The sequence below is a fragment of the Pogonomyrmex barbatus genome, unplaced genomic scaffold, assembly GCF_055798465.1.
Source record: "Pogonomyrmex barbatus isolate J1 unplaced genomic scaffold, ASM5579846v1 scaffold15, whole genome shotgun sequence".
Classification (NCBI taxonomy): Eukaryota; Metazoa; Arthropoda; class Insecta; order Hymenoptera; family Formicidae; genus Pogonomyrmex; species Pogonomyrmex barbatus.
This window is the reverse complement of record NW_028297111.1, coordinates 2,279,214-2,299,404: the sequence shown is the minus strand read 5'-3', so window position 1 is coordinate 2,299,404 and position 20,191 is coordinate 2,279,214. Positions and strand designations below refer to the sequence as shown.

The window sequence follows — 20,191 nt, the reverse complement described above, 5'->3', positions numbered from 1 at the left end:
GTATTTATAGAATTTTTTATAAATATATGTTATAATTTTTACTAACATAATAGGCAAACATATATAATCGATTATCAATTTTCATTGTAATAGATACAATAATACACTCTTTAATTTTCTAACAAAATCTTATAGAAAGAAATATATTTTTATAAGTTGTGCCATATATTAGCCTTTCTCCATAGATCGCTAAAAAACAGTACTTTACATACGTTAAAAATTTTAAATAATCTCAATATTTATTAAACACTATCTAATGAGAATTTACAGAACATCTGAATATAAAATAAAAAAAAAAAAATATTTCGAGAATTCTTCAATTTCGTGCGTAATCTTTTAATTGTTCTCGAATATTCTATAAATTCTTTTCTTTTGGATTGCATACGTTCTATATATATTGTATTGTGGGTCCGAGTCCTGTATTGCAATGTTATGCGCAAATTATGCAAAATTATAATTACTCTAGTAGAATCCTCTTCCCTCTTCGTATGATCGGCGATGAAGCGGATGCCTTCTATGGCCTTGTACAATTCTGGGCAGTGATGCCAGTGGTGAAGCGTGTTACAGAGAGCGTCGACACTCTCCTCTGTTGGAAGCTGCGGCGGCGGCGGCGGCGGCGGCGGCGCGGCCGTTGCCGCTGGCGAACCGTGGATGCGGCACGTGCTTCCTAAATTTACTGCTTCCAACTCCCTAAGAAGGTAATATATATAAATCGCAAATTAAGGTGATGGAAACCATAGATAAATGTGTTCTAAAAACTTGAGAGAATTAATTGAGATTAATAAATAATATTGAAGAAAAACATTTAGATGGAGGTGCTTCTTAAATTTACTGCTCCCTGCGAAGGTAATATATATATAAATCGCAAAATAAGATGATGGAAACTAGATAGATAAATGTGTTCTAAAAACTTGAGAGAATTAATTGAGATTAATAAATAATATTGAAGAAAAACATTTAGATGGAGGTGCTTCTTAAATTTACTGCTTCCAACTCCCTACGAAGGTAATATACATATACACATATATATATATATATATATATATATATATATATATATATAAATCGCAAAATAAGGTGATGGAAACCATAGATAAGTGTTCTAAAAATTTGAGAAAATTAATTGAGATTAATAAATAATATTGAAGAAAAACTTATTTTAAGACCGTCTTAAGTAATGTCTTAAGATGCTAATATGCATCTCTGCGGTTCTGTGATTGGTTGATAACCTCTCAAGACAATGCTTAATTCTTACAGACAGTACTTAAGACAGTCTTAAATATAAGATTCGACCATGAATACCGGCCATAGAGTTGGAAATTATAATAATTAAATCAATTAGACATTATTCTGCATCAAATGATACATATACGTTATTTGGAGCCTCCCGAGAGTAATCTCGGCGACACGCACCGAGGATGGAGTTCGTCCCGTGAGTCGACACTAGGAAAAAGCACCGAGGACTCGACCAGCTCCGAGGCCGAGGACTCAACGAACAGTGATGGGTCTCGCAATTCGAGACCATTGCATGTTCTGACCATCACGCGATGCCCATGATGCCCGCCCATGCCACGCTTATCTATCTGATATTGCGGCCTGAAATGGAGAAAATACAATATGGTGTACCCGACTACAGACATTCGCCTCGATTCCCTTTTCTCGATTCGATTCCGGAACTATGAAAGTACAAAGTTTGCAAATCGATTCGTGCAATCGTACAATGCACACATTGCACGTTTTTAAAGCTTTTGAATTATTACAATCGCGCAAAGTTATTTCCTCATGTATTCACAATTCCGTAACCGTAGTATCTTTTTTATAAATTAAAATTAGAAAATTAGAATCCATTGACTGCCTTTATCCTAACAACTTTAAGTTTAGTGTATAGCAATTGAATTATTTATTGCTTTGTAAAGTCGGGCTTGCGATCGAGTCGTGGCTGTAACGAGATATCGTGACTACGCATGCTCCTAACTTCTAGTCTGGTTTGCAAAGTTGCAAATGTTTCGAGAGATATATATTCGAGTGATGTCGAGTAATGTTGAACAATAAGGAGCGGCTGTAAATTCTATGCGAAGTTAGTGTATACCCAGTATCATAATGTCAATGAAGCGTGTATGTTCAATATTGTGTGCACGTTGTAAAAGTAGATAAGACGCAATGGCAATCACACGATATAAAAAAAAAGATATTACGCACCATAATAAGTTGAGTTTCTGAATGAAAATGTAAAACATTATCAAAGTTCAATATCGCTATTTCGTGCCATTGAAAAAAAAAAAAAATATTTTCCTTAATTCTAGATTATTTAATTTCTTAATAATAATACGCTTTTAAAAGTAGTACAGCACAATCAAATCAATTTTAGAGAGAGATTCAGGCGGTATTTACAGTATATAGTAATTCAACAGTGAAACTTTTAATGAAATTTTAATGAAAAAATTTTTAATGAAATTTCTTGAAACAAATGTCTCGTCCTATTACGAGAGTATGAAAATACTCTCGTCGGAAAATTATTATTTATATGACAACACACACACACACACACACACACACACACACACACATACATACAGCGGGGAGAGAGATGCGATTAACGATGGGCGGACACATCACTCGGGATGCATCGCGCGATGCAGCGATGAGACACATCGTGTGTCTCACACACACATACATACACACACACACACACACACACACACACACACACACACACACACACATGATGTGTGTTAAAACGTTATGCAGGTATGATGACGCGACACTAGCGCGTCACGTGCAACGGGAAACGCTAACGAGTGCTCTAATGCCCGCTCTGGCGTGGTTCCAATCACCGGGCCACAAATGCCGGAAGAATATATCTTGCCTGGAATCGTAATCGGTTCTCTGCGATGGCGTATTATACCTGCGCATTACCAGCAGCCTCGGCAGAACGTGGATGAACACGCGTCGGACCCACGGCGACATTACGTGGGTCTGCGGCGAACGGAAGTGTACATTCAGGACCACCACTGTTACGCATATGCTGAAATGCACGAGAGAGAAGAACGGTCCCGCGTTTGTTATTCAACATCACCCGCAATTGTACTAAATTTTATTTAATTTCCAGTGACACGACCGCACTTTTCTTTTCTTTAAGGCGAAAAAGTCGAGACAACGAAATGTCTGTCGACAAGATAACACCAAATATTGGCAAAACAATCAAACAGCGTTAGAATCTGGTATCGAAGAAAGGATGATGAGATGACGATCTTAAAAATCAAAATTAAAAATTTGTCGATTCTTTTTGTTTGTACGGTGGTGATGTAAAAATAATAATCAATTTTTTTTTTCTGATTAGCTAAGGCTTTGTCTATCTGAGGAAACTAGAACATATCTATAAATAAATTTTGTATAATAATTTAAATTTTTTTTGAGGACCGGTCAATTTTCCTGTCATCTCCCGTATATAAGCGAGATGATTTTTAGTAGTAGAAGATAAGATAATAAAAATTAAAAGTAATTTTTTTGTACATAAAAATTAATTGTTTTGTATTATTCTGTTATTATAATGTTTGAATAATACAACAAAATATAAATAAATATATATTTACGAATAAAAAAAATGTTACTTATAATAAACTGTAACTTTAAAAAAATAAAATCTGGACAGACAAAAATCAAAATTATTTATAATTACATAAGTTAAAATAAAATAAAATTATAGGAAAAAATAATTATTTACAATTATTTATGTAATTTTTAATATGTTACTATATATTCATCTATTCAAAAAATAATAAAGGAAAGTAATAATACGTTATTATATGCTTTTGAATTTACTATACAGTAATTATTATATAATTTTCTAGAGAAAGTGAAAATATATTTACTGTAATTCCTAATGAAGAAATACCACAAAATTACATACGGACTCACGATATATTTCTTATTATATTATCTATTCTTATTATATTATCATCGTTGACAGATTAAAGTCAAATTACAATAGATTATCTATTATCATAATTATAAATCTTTAACACCGCCTGGCACCGAGTCTTTAATTGTTATTGGCTTAAAAAAAAATTAGCAAATCGTCATCTTACCCCTCTTTCTCCTATGTATTTTATTCAATCAATATTAAAGCGTCATTTAATAAATTATTAAATTTAACGTTCTACATGCGCACTTTTATTATAATCGTCTTTTACGATAGTTAGTTACGATTATTCTTGTTTGTTGTACCTGAAGGTGTCGAGGATCATAGTGAAAAGGACGAATTTACCAAGAAGCGGTACCACGAGCGACGTAGGTGGGATAATCTCGGCCAGCAAGAGGAAGAACACAGTCAGCGACAATAGGATTGAGATGGACAAGCTGACCTACAACAGAACGAGAAGAAAAAAAAGGGATCTTGACCCTAGAATACATTATTTATAAAAACAATGAGAGAAGACAGTGAGATATGATACTTTTTTGTGGATATATATTAGAAATAAATAGAAGAAAACGGAAAAAAATAATCTACATATAATAATAATCTTTTTGTTTTATTCTTGGTTTCTTAAACACAATAAGCCTCTCAAAAGCCTCTCAAATTGACATCAACTTTACTTGTAATAAATAAATATTTTAATACCAGAGCTGCTTTACAACTTCACAATATTCTTTATTTTTTTATTTCGCAGAATTTAGAATTTCGAATTCACATATTATCGTAAACATTTATAAACAATTAATAATATAATCATAATTAAAATTGTAATGTTTCGTTGTATTGTTTCATTTCATGTAAGAAGAGAAACAAAATTTACAACGATTTCCTCCATGAATTAATAATACGGGAAGTAAGTTTGTTAAAAACAGCAAGCTGATAAATAAATCTTAAAAATGTGGGCGCGCAAGCTTAACTTTGCCAATACATTTCAATTTCTTTGCATAATATAGCGATGAGCCTTTGGCTGCAAATTTATACGTCTACAAATGTATACGTATATGTTGCGCTTTAAAAAGTGCATTGCGCGGCCAATTGAAGAGGGTTTTGTCTCTCAGGTTTTGTCCTCTCGCCATTGATCCCGTGTGCCGAGCACGTCGCAAGACGCATTACACCACTACCCCAGCTCTGTTCCTTTTCCCGAAGTACCCTCGTTGCGTATCCTCGCCAATTGCTAAACGACCGGCACCCTGACATTTTGACCTATTCTCCCTTTTTTTCTCTTCGCTATCTTCCAGCTCGGAGGACAGCTCGGTACACCCTTTTTGCGGTGACAAAGCGGAACAGTATGTCTGAATTATGTAAACCTTTATGTAAGTGGATATCGGTGCTCGAGGCCGAGCGTGTCTTGTAAGGCGCTTAAAGACACATAACATGGACGCGAAAAGGTCGGCCGCGGATTAAACCGTAATGGCGCGCGAGCGCTATGCGCTATATAGTCCATATTCTAATCTAATCGAACCGAAAACTTTGCGTCTGTAAAATTAATTTCCGGCTGCAAAGTTCCCAATATGGTGTATAAAGAGAAACGCGATATCGGGACAATAAGATCGATCGCGAATAAAATTATAATGGCGCGCGAACTATACCTGTTCTATTCTGCTAAAGTCGATTGTGAGCTATTCTAATTCAATTGAATAAAATTCTTGCATTTTTAAAGATTAATCTCTGCGTCTTCAGACAAATGTCTGAAAGGACTTTTTATAAATATATGTCGAGAGAGAGAGAGAGAGAGAGAGAGAGAGAGAGAGAGAGAGAGAAATCGAGAGATATTAGATTAAATGTAAATTTTATATTAATAATTTAATTGTATTATTCTAGTCTGAGCCAATCGAATAAAATTCTTTCAAAAATTAGTTTCCATCTTTTACAATAATACATACGTGCGAGAACTTGAGATTATAATGCGAATCTTATTTTTATTTAATTTAATCATAAATTATATCATTCCACTTTAATGTAATTTAAAAGTTTTTATTGCTCAAAAATTCTGTTTGATAGAAAAAAAATCTCTAATAAAAAAAAAGAGTTTAAATTTTTCATTATTCATTACATTGCAATATATATATATATAAGACGGAAGTTTGAAATTTTGACTTAATTCAACAAGATCTTCGAGGATTTACGAGGATTGCTTTTCCTAAAGCGAAATATTTCTGTTTCTAAACACACGTGTAAAAATAAATAAAAGCAGAAATATTGGCAAAAACAATTTCGAAATTAAATTAAATCACATTGTCTATTTTGATTTTTAATTAGAATATAAAATTCTTTTCCTGAATTGATTCAAATTTATATTTTTTTGGATTGGTTTTCAAAATAAAATATCTAATTTTCGAAAAATTTAATTTCAGCAATGCGAAGTAAAAAGAATTATTTTTTTTTTTATGTAAGCAAAAAATTCCGCAAAAATAACGCGATATATACAAAATATATAAATATATAAAAATCAAGAGGATAATCATCAGTCATTTATGAATTAATTACCTTCTCTCCACTGTCGCTTGGCAGGTAAAACACCAACACCGTGAGGAATGATATTCCCATACAGGGTATTATGAGGTTAACGGTGTAGAACAGAGTCTTCCGTCTCATGGTGATGTTGAAAGTGATGTCGAGGTAAGGCTCGTCACAACACGTGTAAAACTTTTCGTTTCTGTAATTCGCATATACCCCATGCTTCGCTCATAATATAATCGATATATTGACATTAAAAGCGCATGCATATTTTTACACATCTTTTTTAATTTAAAATTAAAGTCAACGCTATTAATATTACTGCCGAATATTAATAAAGCTATTATTGAGGATTAATTAAATTGCAAATCATTCGCTCAAAGTGCGAAATATGCCAATTTATATAGTTATCAACATAATTTCAATTTGGTCGGCAGATTAAAAGTTGCAAAATGCAAATTTTTAATAACCTACGAGGAGATTATTAACAATATATGTGTGTATATGTACCTTACAGCAGGGACTTCTAGTATGTCCCACTCGACGGAAGTATAAAATTCCGACAAATCGACGCCGATGTCAACGACATTGCTGCCTCGAACCTCGTCGATGTGTCTAAGATCGACCTTTACAACAAATTCACTAAATTTTACAATGCATTGTTAATGTCACTGCTGCTTACAACGTCCATTCAATCGATACTTTTCTCCTCTCATTACGAACAAATCCACGCAATCAAAATATTTAAAGTTAAATCAAGAATAGCTAAGAAAACTAAAAATACAAAGCCTTAATACAATGTACAAGTATAATGTGCAACGTCTTAGCGCAAAGCGCTTTTATAAATAAAGATAAAACGTATTATATGCGAAAGATAAGATTTAATATTATTCTTTAAATAATATAATTCTTTAAATACTTAATATTTATAGGTCAGACGATTCTAACCGTCTTATTGCTTTTACACCGACGTTGCTCGCTATTTATGCTCGATTGCACTTCTAACAAGCGACAACTTTGCTCAATAAAAAAAAAAGAGATAACAAGCAATATATATATATATATATGATCTTTCATTGCGCGATGCCTAACGGGTTGGGGACAATAATGCCTCTCGCCATATTGTCGCGATCGCCACTCGCAGAATATTTTATGATTGCTCTAACAAGATCTCCGCGAGATCTTTCTATTGCACCAACAAATTGAATTCTTCAAATCCTCGAGATTAACTGAACAGATTCATTCAACACATTCAGATAGAATATTATGTAAAAAAAAAAATATATATATATATGGAACAGGTCTCTGCGATGTAAAGAAGAGTCTTTACACATTTCACATACAAGTGAAATAAATGTTTATATTAACATTTTATTTCCAACAACATTTTTCTCGCAAAAAAAAATCTTAATGTATACAATTAATATAATTAATGACGTATAAATAATTAAATCTTTTCCTCGTTTTTGTCTCGTATTTCTTTTTACGTATGCTCTTGGAAATAAAATATTGATGTAAACATTTATTCGCCCGTGTGTATTAAAGACTTGTCTCCTTTTTACATCGTAGAAACCTTCTTGTCTCCTTACAATGACTAATTATACCAAATTATACCAACAGAAAGGAATTATCCAAAATGTCGGCGAATTCCCAGGCGGTTCTCACCTGGAAGCCGTCGTAAGTCCACGAGCCGAATTTCATCACACATGTCTGCTCGTCGAAAGGAAAATATTCGACGTCGATCTCGCAGGAAGACTTATAAATCGCCGGCGGCTTCCACTCGACCCTGCCCGTGTAGTTGAGAGTCGCTTTCGTCGCCAGCGTCACCTCGAAGTTACCGTCGGCGCTGTCAAAATATGAGAGCTTTGATACGCCTATATCTTTCTTGTTAAAAAATTAATCTCACTTAAATATGTATAGGGTAATCATTTTCTATAATTTTTGAAAAAGATCCCATCACTTCAAATGTGCAATATATCTTGGTATATTGGATTTATCATACGAATTATTCAAAAAAATTGGGGGGGGAGGGTCATCAAATTGATACAGAATGTTAAACAAGTGAACAAATATTTTATTTGTTATCTATAACAAGATATTCGGTGAAAAAATTCAATCAGCGGATCTTATGAGTTTTATAACTCCTTAGAATCGTCCGAATTTTGACTTTTACTTATTTAATATTATACATTTTTATAATTCTGAATAAATAAAAACGACGTAAGGATCTACAGGATGTACAAATAATAACTAACAATTATGTCTTCAGAGCCAGCGATTTGTTAGAAAATTATACAATGTTAAATCATTGATATCTTACAAGTTTTTAATAAATAATTTTCAGACATGATTTCACAGAAACTTTTACGATATATACATGCTCTCTTGTTTGATTTTATCATTTATTTAAACAATTTAATATATCAATTTATTTCCAATCTTACTGAGCACCTCACATAGTTTGTCATATAAAAACACCTGCTTTCCCTCATAATCAAAAGATGTTTAGTTTTGAAACATAAATGTGCTCTATCATGCTTTCAATCTTCATTTAATATACTATATCACTTTTTCCATCGCCGAAAACATGTTAAAAAATTTAATGGCAATAAAATGATATCCGACAATTGATAATAACAGAGATTAAAACACAAGTCAGAGCGTATTTAATATAAATATTCTTTTAATAACCGCAATAAAAATTTCATCACTCACTCACTTAAAATACGTAAAAAAATTTGATTTTTTGAAGGTAAGCATTTTTTAATTAAAATTAATCATTCACGCGCTTTGACATCCAATATAAGACATTGCCGGTTTTTTGATCAACAATTTATTCAAATTCAACACTATTCTGCATTTAATAAACAATATATACTAAAGATAGCGAATCATCATTAATAATAATAATAATAATAATAATAATAATAATAATAATAATAATAATAATAATAATAATAATAATGATTCTCTCTCTTACTTGTTGTATAAAACTATATCGGGCCTCCATATGTGATCTGACGGCACATGCAGCATTTCCACCCCACCGTACTCCTTCGGATCCCATTTCAACTTGTAATCATACCATGACTGCAAACAGAGAAAGTCGGTCTGACTATACATTATATTCTTTTGCTATTTTATCTTTACAATCACCTATTACATAGCTATACTTTACTACGTCTTTGGAGGATGTAAGGCTAACGTAGAGGTTTGAGCAATTCGTCGAATTCCTCTCTGCGCTTTGAGAGAGAGAGAGAGAGAGAGAGAGAGAGAGAGAGAGAGAGAGAGAGAGCTCAATCGTATTGTCGCATTGTCGCTCCTGAATTCGCAGAATTCGCGTTTGACGTTATCGCGTAGAACAAATACCGTGAAACTGCTCGCGTGTTATTTTATCGGGTTTTGTATCGCGCGTAAATGAGGTGCGAGAGTACTTTTCCCTGCGCGAAAATGCTCGTTGCGCGCATTCAACGAATTTATCTATCCCATCGTAATTCACGTGTTTAAAATGGGAAGCGACGAGGCATCGTCGTATTGGGAGATCAAGCTACTTCACGAGCACCGGACCGTGCACACAGAGGCAATATTTTGTAACTTTCCTCATTGAGAGTTGTAAGGCCGAAACGCGCAAATTTGCATTGGCGATGCAACAAACTCACTTCATCTTCCCTCTCTCTCTGTTCGTTCACCCTTCTCGATTGAAACTACTCTCTTTATTAAAAAATTTATATGCCGTTGATCGATTTAACCTTGTGGATGTGGATTCAAAATTCATTTTTTTTTTTTTTTTTTACCTCAAAATTTTGTAATAAGATTGGAAAATATGTACGATAGAATACAAAACATGTTGTAAACACATCACGTTGTAAGTGGAAAAATTTTAAATTAAATGTTTTTTATCGGTGATATATTTGTCTCTCTTACAAAAAATAAATGAATTAAGTCTTTATGAACGCAAATTTAAAATCATTCTCAATAAAAATATTGAAAGTGTCATTATTCGTCGCAGTTTTTTTTAAATTGCAATGTGCTAAATATATAATTTAAAATCTAGTTAAAATAAAATTTATCTAAAGTTAAATGAACGACAGCGTTCTTAATTTTTTCATGAATAAAATAAAAATCAAATAAAATTTCAATGTTTACTCAATAAGCGTTCCAAAACGGTAACTGTTTGTCAAAGAAATATTTTCTGGAAGGATTAAAAAGTTAATTAAGTCAATTTTACTCATTTATTCCAATCGTCTTGTAGAATTTCGAGTAAACCAATTGCGAATTTAAAGATTAGGGTAATTTGCTTATTCAAATAATTTAAACTTTAATATCTAAAGAGATAAGTTTATTGAATTTCTTGATTCGTATTTGAATTATCTAGTGCAAAAAATAAATAGAAAACTTGTTGCTAACTTGATTAGAAATTACACTGTTGGAAAAAAATGTGTTGAACGTAACATAAATCGCATGTCCCAAACGGTCCATTCAAAATTTTGTGTTAATTTAACATAATATAGATGTGTTAAATAGTAACATCGACACTATGTTAATATTTCAACAAAAAAGAAATGTACTCTTGATCTTAATTTGAAGTTAATTGTGTGTTACAATTAACATAATTTTTATGATAAAATAACATGTCGAGACGCTTCAAGATTCGAAAATGTGCCGAAACTACACAAAGAATAATAACAAGTCATCCCCACTTCTGTTATAGAGTAAAAACCAACATTTTCTTTGTGTATATTTTAACATATTGAATAAATACGTAAATACGAATTGTGTTATTTTAACACATTTCTTAAATCATTTTACATTTTATATTTGTTAAGATCAGTTAACATAGTTAGACACGTGTTAAATTTAATAATATAAATATGTAGATTATTTAACACGAAAATTTTAACAAGGAACCGATTTTAATACAAAATGTTTTTTGCTTACGTACAAAATAGTTTTATTACTGTCAATTTTTCACTTGTGTCAACAGAATGTTGACGCGAACACTGAAATGCCTATAGCGCTGGTCGCCGGAAATGCGCTTCCTTCAGGCGTGGACACAGCATTTATGCGTGCGGCATGTTGAATATTAGCCCGAAGTCTCTCTCTTCGCTTACGCGCGCTGTTATATTTACCAGAATATTACTTATGCCGGCATACAGTCGGACATGACTGTATTCCGTGAAATTCGGTCGTGTTTAACCGAACCAAAGGTAACGCTTAGTTAAATAGCGATGCATATTCCTCCAGGTAATTTGTATTAAATATGCATCGCGAAATAGCGTAATCCTTCGTGATCCATTTGCAATAATTCGACATAAAGCGAGGGATTGGATTTAGCCACAGGATAAACTGAACGCGCTACATCTTCGATATTTTTTTTATCAATCTTCTATCGAGCTCTTTAACGCGCAAATTACTTTTGTTATTAATTATATATCATTGTGATTTTAACAAGTTCAACAACAAGTGTAACGCGAATTGTAACAAGTGACACGTTACATTCTGTTAAATTTAGCAGGCAGATCAGCGGAAATAACGTTGTCACCGATAAGTAATATGTAAACAAAAATTATTCTAAAATTTCGTTTAAAACTTCTGTTAGAAAAATCGGCGGACAAGTTACTCAGTAATTCCGCCAACTTGTATCAGCACGTTAATCCGCCGATAAATCGCGATGAAATATTAATATTTTCGTACGCGAACTTTGCGATAACATTGATGCGTGATGCGGTGGATATTCTGAACTTTCTAGTGGCATAGTGCTTGTTCCTCTCTCTCTCTCTCTCTCTCTCTCTCTCTCTCTCTCTCTCTCTCTCTCTCTCTCTCTCTCTTCTGTCCATAATTCCAAACTGTATGCGCGAACATCAACGATGATGTGCCTAGGTTTACCACGTAACCAATGTAAATTAATATCCTTTTACACCAATGAGGTTCCATAGACACATATAATGAACTAATAGGATCAAATGTAGTGATAGGTAAATCTTTCAATTGTAAGAATTAATGATGCTACTTCTTTTCTTTCTAATTTAATTTTAATTTATTTTTATTTTAACACTTATGGAATTTAAGAAGATGAGGTGCCGTGTAAGTGCCGACATGTATACGAGAATTGGAAATAAAGGATAAATCAAAATTCGAAATTGGTACATTTCAATTTCAAGCGCTGGTATGAATTTCAATTTATTCTGATTTGATTTCTATTATCGATCTCGTCAGCCATTCCATTTTATTTTTTGATTGTTTCCGACAGTAGAATACAATAATTAAAACTTCCTATATATACAAATATCTGACACAAAATAAAAAAAAATCTAAAGCTTCAAACGCGCATAAAGAATTTATCAAGCATGATTAAAATAAGTTTCGATATGTCTAAATTTAAAAATCTTTTGTAATTTTTCTAAAAATATTTCAATGCGAGGAGAAAGGAATATGTAATAATATTACAAATTATATAAATATATTTGTATTAATCCTTTCTGATCTCATATATATATATATATATATATATATATACTATAACATTTTCCTAAATTTTTATTATATTATATTTTTATTATATATATATATATATATATATATATATATACTATAACATTTTCCTAAATTTTTATTATATTATATTTTTATTATATATATATATATATATATATATATATATAAACAATTTCTTTAAAAAACTAATTTTAATTGAAAACTGATAGCTTCATCGATTTCTACAAAAAAAAAAAAATACGTAAAAATCATACATATCAAAACAATTTTTGAAGAAGTCGTTTAAACAATTTATTTACAAACAATTTATTTCGATAATGTTTTTTGCCAGTAGTCTTTTTTTGTACCCATAACAAATTAGAATAAAATTTTAATCGAAAGAATGTACAGAAAGCGCGAGGGGCCTCATAGCATGCTACGCTTCTGCGTACTCCGACTGGACACAATCTGATTGAGCAATTTTAATCATTAATAACTCGGTAAATAATAGTCTGAGCCAAAATTGGAAAAGGAACTTTTAATTCAAAATTCCATCCCTTTTCATTCCTTGAAATATTAATTAAAAGTTATGGAACACCCTTTATTATATATATATATATATATATATATATATATATATATATATTCCATCCCCTTTCATTCCTTGAAATATTAATTAAAAGTTATGAAACACCTTTTATTTTATATATATATATATATATATATATATATATATATGTGTGTGTGTATAACGAGAGATTTTGAGAGATTAATGAATGACGTCTTGTAATCGTGTCACGAGGTATCTGCTCTTTAATGACCCGATTCTTTGTCGCAAGTCGCGTATTTATTACACGAATCTATTTCGTACTCGCTATATATCCCAGAACGGTCGCGTACATGGAGCGAATCTATCTATCTTACGTAATCCAGCATTTGAAAGTGGGTTGCACGGTTCACCGAAGTTATTTTCTGGCTTCTCCGGGCGGAAGCTTCTGTCCGATCTTCGTTCCTGCGTATGTATGAAAATCTGCGCGCGCATACATAGACACGTGTTAAAACGTGTCATCGACAGGCCAAATATTTACTTTCCACACGGGCGGTACATCACAATAAAAAAAAGTTTTCAGTAGACACACAGTGTACATAATCGCTACAACAAATTCTACTCGTTACAAATATTTCTCTAATATTTCTCAATATTTCGTCAAGCGTTTGATAAATATTTCATAATTTTTAGTTTTTTTTAATTGCTTTATATGATCTTTTGGAAATATATTACCTGCTCGACCCAGAGGTTCGTCGTCATGATCTGATTCTTCAAATTCTGCAAGAGAATAATTTTGTGAGAATACATCGCTCTCTTCTGCTCTGAAAATATATCGCAACATTCCGTTATGAGCCGACATACTCTTCCGAGATGATTAAAAAGCGGATTACGTATATACACGCGTCAACGGCATCTGTGTCTAACAATTTGTATCGTTATGGAATATAAGGAACGCGACTAAAATTCGTCTTCGGGTAATGACGTTAACAACGGCGTTCCGAAATATTTGTCAATAAGATATTAATATTAAATCAAAACTTTCTAATATCAACATTTATATCCGTAATTCCTTCTTGCTTCTTGTTATATGAGTAATGGCCGCAAAAATATTACCGCTTACCACATCGATAAGCTGCGAAAGCTTGAGCTTTATTTTAACGGTGAGGGCGTCTGTGACGTTGACCACTGGACGAACCAGCTTGTTGTAATTCGACAAGAGATCGTCGTATAATCGTTTCGCGTCTGGATTTCCTGAGCATCCTGCAAAGACACAAGAGAACTAAAATCGGTTGCCGTCCACAAAAGGAGCTTGATCGCAATGAGCTAACTTTCTATGTGACTTTCGATGTTTATTATCTTTGTAACAAAGTATAGCATAAAGTTAGATTAAGGATGTGCTATAGTTAGTTTTATTTATAATAAAAAATTTATGAAAAAATTATATTGTACATCATATTTAAAAGTAATACAAAAAATTTTTGCGGTGATTTAGAACCTGGATCAAAAATTATTTAAATAAAAATAAAGATTTTAATAAAAATGTAATTAAGCAATAATGGCAAAAAGTATAATTTTTTTATTAAGTACTTTAGGTACTCAAGAAAGTTTTATTGCGATGTAGAGATTAGTTGTTTAGTTTTATAAATAAAAATTAAATTTTTAGAGAGTATAAACAAAACGTAGTAGTGATAAATTAAATTTTTATTTACAGAACAACTAATCTCTACATCACAACGAAACTACATAAATGATTAAAGTACTCATATAAAAAAAAATAGAAATTTTTATCATTATTTCTTAATTACATGTCCATCAGAGCACAGTTCTACTTATTTATATAATAATTGTAAAATAATTTTTGATCAAGATTCTAAATCGCCGTTAAATTATTTTGTATTATTTTTAAATGCAATTTAGAATTTGTAAATTTGTTATAATTTTTTTCATTTTAAATATAATATAAATTGTAATACGTTCTTAACAACAGATAGCAAACTGAATCGAACATGACGTATCAAACGATGTGCGTTCATAATATTATATGTATAGCGATATACATATTATTATTACAAGTTTGAATATAATTTATATAATAAAATATATATATACAAATATATATATATATTGCGTGATATATTTAATGTAGTTAATTTAAATATATCTACTTTTGTTAATTAATTAACTTTTTAGGATTTTCTCGCATTTGTGGACTATTATAATTTTATCGTCTTTTCTTATTATTATAATATAACCTTTCCGTCAGTCCGTCAGTCCGAGATTTAGAGCTAATATCGTACAGACGGACGGTTGGACGGTCGCCGATAAACGAAGCGGAAACAAGGGAATCCGAGGGGACGCACAGGGGGAGGAAAAGCGGGAAATATTTCGCCCGAGGGCAGATATCAAAGGAACGGAGACAGCCACGTGGATAGTTTACCCACGTAACACACACACACAGGACAGCTCGGTAATTCCGCTTCGTAGTTTTCCCATTATCCGTGCCCGTGTGAGCGTGCCGTGTGGATTTCGCTTTGCGCATATTTAACCCTTTGCCGTACGGTGGCGCGCATAAAGTGTTACCGTACGGTTATTATAAAGACCAACACATAGGCCGGAAGATACGAATACGCCGTCGCCGTCCGAACCCGTTCTCTCCACTTATTTGCAATTTCAAAGTAAAATGTTGAGCTTCTGCGTACAACACTGCGAACTCTCGCGATTATATATTGGAGGCCACAAAGCGTGTGGCCTGAAAGGCCACATTTCCCTAGGATCGCATCGCGAAGACGTAATACCATGTATGTACGTTGAAAGACTATCGTTCTTCTCTCTATCCATAAATTTCTTTTAACATTAATTATTTATTCGTATCTCGAAAGTTTGCGAACGGATTTCCGTTGTTGAGCGGAACTCCGTTTATTACACTTGAGAACAAAGTAATCAAGATGTCAAATATAACGTTTTTGTAAAAACGCGGTAAATTTCAATCTTCAGCTCGTATCGAAGGAATCAATTTCAAGACTCGTATCGACATCGTATCGGAAATTATATTGCTAAGATTAAACAAGACAAAAGAATATATATATATATATATATATATATATATATATATAATTCTCGCCAATAATTTTCTCTTGCTGTCTATCAAAGTGCCGTTTTATACTTATATAAAAAACGTGCAGCAAAACTTTATAATTTATCCGTTTGCGTCGAAAAGAGAAAATCCCCATTTTCCAACGACAGATTGGCGCCGATTATATATAAAGGCGACAAAAACTTCCTTCCCTGTTTGACGAGGCGCAAATACGTGTCGATATCTCGTCATTACGATAGAGTCGCCAAAATCGGATTCGGCCTGCCGTTATATTATTTATTACGCTTGCATGCCATTTTATTGCCGTTTTACGAGCTTCCATCCGTCCCCCCGACTAAAACGCGTGCACGATGCAACGTGATCGCTAGGGATTTCAATTTTGAAACCGAGCCAACCGGGGGGGAGATTCTTCCGACTCGTCTGTATCAGAAGGTAGTCCCCGAGAAATTGGATTCAAAACCAACCGGAAAGATTACAGCTACGAAGAGCTAAAGTCATCTGTAAGAATATCAATAGTGATGATCTCAAGATCCGATTTCCCTGCGTTTCGATTTCATTCGGGTCTAGCGCGTCAAATACTTCACGCTTATATTTTCAAGTAACAATAGTAACAATAAAATTTATGTACGTGTATCAAAAATATTGCAACTTTTTAATTGAAAAGGACTTTTAAATGAACCTTCGTCACAACACGTTGTTTTTATAACAATTTAATTTTGGTATTCATATTTTAGAGAAATATTTGTTAACGTAATAAAAAATTCAAATGTTTACACAATTATGTGCTTCAAAATGTTGATACATTTTATGCATTTATAATTTATTGATTTTACACATATCTGCGATCTGATAAATTTTAATGACGTATGATGTTGCTGTAACAATCATCGTACGTTTTTACTCGATTTTATAATTAAATACATTAACTATACAGACTATTTCAAAGGCATAATTAGGCGCAAACAATTTGTCAAATTTGAATTAAAATTAACATTAATTAACAAATATTACAAGGCTGCCAAGAGTAATTCCGAATCCTAATAAAAAGATTATCAGTTTTGTTCTTTTCAAAATTTTGGAACAATGTCTTGTATACTCTAATTAAAAAAATTCTTTGTCTCTAACCATCAAAAAGTTTATGATATATATTTTTTATTTACATATTGTAAATTCGTAGAATTATTTTATTGTAAATTTGTCAAAAATTTTTCATTCATTGGCATATTTAGTACATTTGAAATCGCTATTGTTATCATGTTTTTCTAAAAAAAAAAAAAAAAAGAATAAAAAGATTTTCTATAATAAATCGATAAAGTTCTTCTGCCAGAGATTCCTTTTAAAAATCAACAAAAACAAAGTGTACGAGCATCCATATTGTTCTCTCTTCTCAAAAAAAGATTATTCAAATTTAAAGTGCCGGATTCTTTCCGTTTGCCGGTGATTTGTTCAAAAAGCCATAAGAAAGATGAAAAGGTGACAATCATGCATGGATATACGATTGACAATATAATCTGATACCAAGATAAAAAAAACATATGATAAGTTTTAAGTTCAGCGGGCCCTCTTTGAATTATTAGCTTTGATAACAACAGTTAATAAAAAACTTTTTTTCGAACACCAGAAGAAAACTAATCATTTTCCGCAGTTTTTTGGACGCTGAATATGAATCCAGTTTCCAAATTGTTCCATTACGTTATAATTTCGAGAAATTTGTAATTGAATTTGCAAAAAGATTATGCAAAAGATTATTTTTAAGTATTTTATCATATTATAACTACAATATGTGATGGGAAACATTTTTTTTAAATTAAAATTAAGTATATTATTAGAATTTTCAATCCTTGAGAGGAATTTTTTGTGTCGACTATGGTTAAGATATTTATGGTTAATATAGAATCTATTATGAAAAAGTTATGAATCAGATCATTATTGATTTGATTAAAAACTTCATGTTTTTTTGCTGAATACAAATCTGATGTTAAAATTGACACATTCAAAATGGTGGATTCAATATGGCGGATGTTAAACTTAAATATCCAGATTATCCAATGAATTCACCATTTGGAATTTGTCAATTTTGATTTTAGATTCATATCCGGTGACATAAAAAAACTCTTAAGTTTAAATAAACATAATTAACTATTAATAAACTATCAATAAACAATAAACCGCCAATATAATTCACAGTTTTTCATATTTAATGAAATTTTTTCATATTTAATGAATCTTATTAATTATACATTCTTTATTCTAAAGAGTAGTCTTTTATATCAGGTAGCTCTTTTAAATTCATTTATTTTCTCAAAATTCAATTTTGTCCTTAGTTTAAGTTTTTAATTTAAGTTTTTATTCTTTATTTGCCTTTTATTTTATTTAACCCTTCATTTTACCCTTCATTTTAGGAAATTCTTTTCTAATTAGAGTTTCAATGTTTGATGTCGTATTAATGAGTAAATTTTTAAAATATAAATATATATATATAATATGTCTTGTTATGTTAGTTATGTTTTTAATTTTTTAAATTAAAATTATTTAGATTAGCTCCGTTTTCATTTTTCATTATTTCAAACCTATTCCAAATTTAAATCAAGGAATTGTTTCAATACAATCGAAGTTCAAAATTATTAGAAAACTGCACAGTATTTCATTTTGATATATTGTGTAAAAAAAAATTTCGTAACGCGGATTCCTAACAATCATAAACTTGAAAATATGTAGAAACAACTCTAGCTCTAAAATTTTCAAATTCTTTATTTTCTCGAAGAAAATATGATCACCATAACCATAACCGACACAAAAAATTTTTTCCGAGCGTTGAAAGGCCTAACAACATACTTAATTTTGATTACAATAAAACTTTTGACAACACATCTTGTAATTATGACAGAATACATAAAGTAATCCTTTTTTGCAACTTCAACTGCAAATTTCTCAAAACTGTAACATAATGAAGCAATTAGGAAACTGTATTCATATTCAGCATTCCAAAAACTACTGGAAATAACTAATCTCGTTTTGGTATTTTTTTTCCTTTTTTTTTTTTGTTAAACTGTGTAATACAAAAAGGAAACGACTAATAATTACATGCATAAAAAATTACGTTTAATCGGAGATAGTCAACTATCCATTCAAGAGTTCATTTGAAAATACCGGTGTTTCGTATAGTGTCATTTGCTCCGCTGTTCAGCTCGTGTACTCGTGTACATTTACCCCGATAAAAAAAAGAAAGGGATGAAATACGACGATACCGTCTCGTGAGTGCACTCCGCGTATGTGGCCGCGTAAAAACAACGCGGAGAGATGCCGCCGTAAACGCGGACGACCAGCTATACGTGTCCATACTCACAAATCACAATAACGTACGCATCTCGTCGTAGGGCCACGAGCATATGTACGCCAATGCGAATGCGTGTAACGACGCGCGTGTTCCTGTGATTATAGCGACGTTTGGCCCGTAAACACACTCACGGGACATGGGAAAATGCTTTACGAGCCTCAAATAGATTTCGCGGCCACGTGCACATTTACAGTCGTTATTCGTCGTATGCACGCAAGAGTAATATACAGTACAATACGTAATACATATGTATTGTACATTTCTGCGCATATTTCTCCCGAAATGGAAATATCGACAAAAGAT

At 31.9% G+C, this 20,191-nt stretch overlaps 1 protein-coding gene across 8 annotated transcripts in view; it reads right to left on the bottom strand.

The window, feature by feature from the left end:
* nAChRa3 (nicotinic acetylcholine receptor alpha3 subunit) overlaps positions 1-20,191 on the bottom strand; it is an 84,071-nt gene that overhangs the window by 3,605 nt on the left and 60,275 nt on the right. For 4 of the 8 annotated variants that reach the window (XM_089073635.1, XM_025217373.2, XM_089073636.1 and 1 more), the window contains 10 exons: positions 14,578-14,717; positions 14,190-14,234; positions 9,414-9,523; positions 8,099-8,279; positions 6,944-7,059; positions 6,464-6,632; positions 4,228-4,364; positions 2,867-3,025; positions 1,414-1,596; positions 462-690 (listed from right to left, as the gene is read on the bottom strand). In XM_089073635.1, coding sequence (XP_088929761.1) covers positions 462-690; positions 1,414-1,596; positions 2,867-3,025; positions 4,228-4,364; positions 6,464-6,632; positions 6,944-7,059; positions 8,099-8,279; positions 9,414-9,523; positions 14,190-14,234; positions 14,578-14,717 — 1,469 coding nt within the window. Of the gene's footprint in view, positions 1-461; positions 691-1,413; positions 1,597-2,866; positions 3,026-4,227; positions 4,365-6,463; positions 6,633-6,943; positions 7,060-8,098; positions 8,280-9,413; positions 9,524-13,831; positions 14,138-14,189; positions 14,235-14,577; positions 14,718-20,191 lie in introns of those variants that run through there. The other 4 variants (XM_089073637.1, XM_089073638.1, XM_089073639.1 and 1 more) reach the window with 4 other exon arrangements.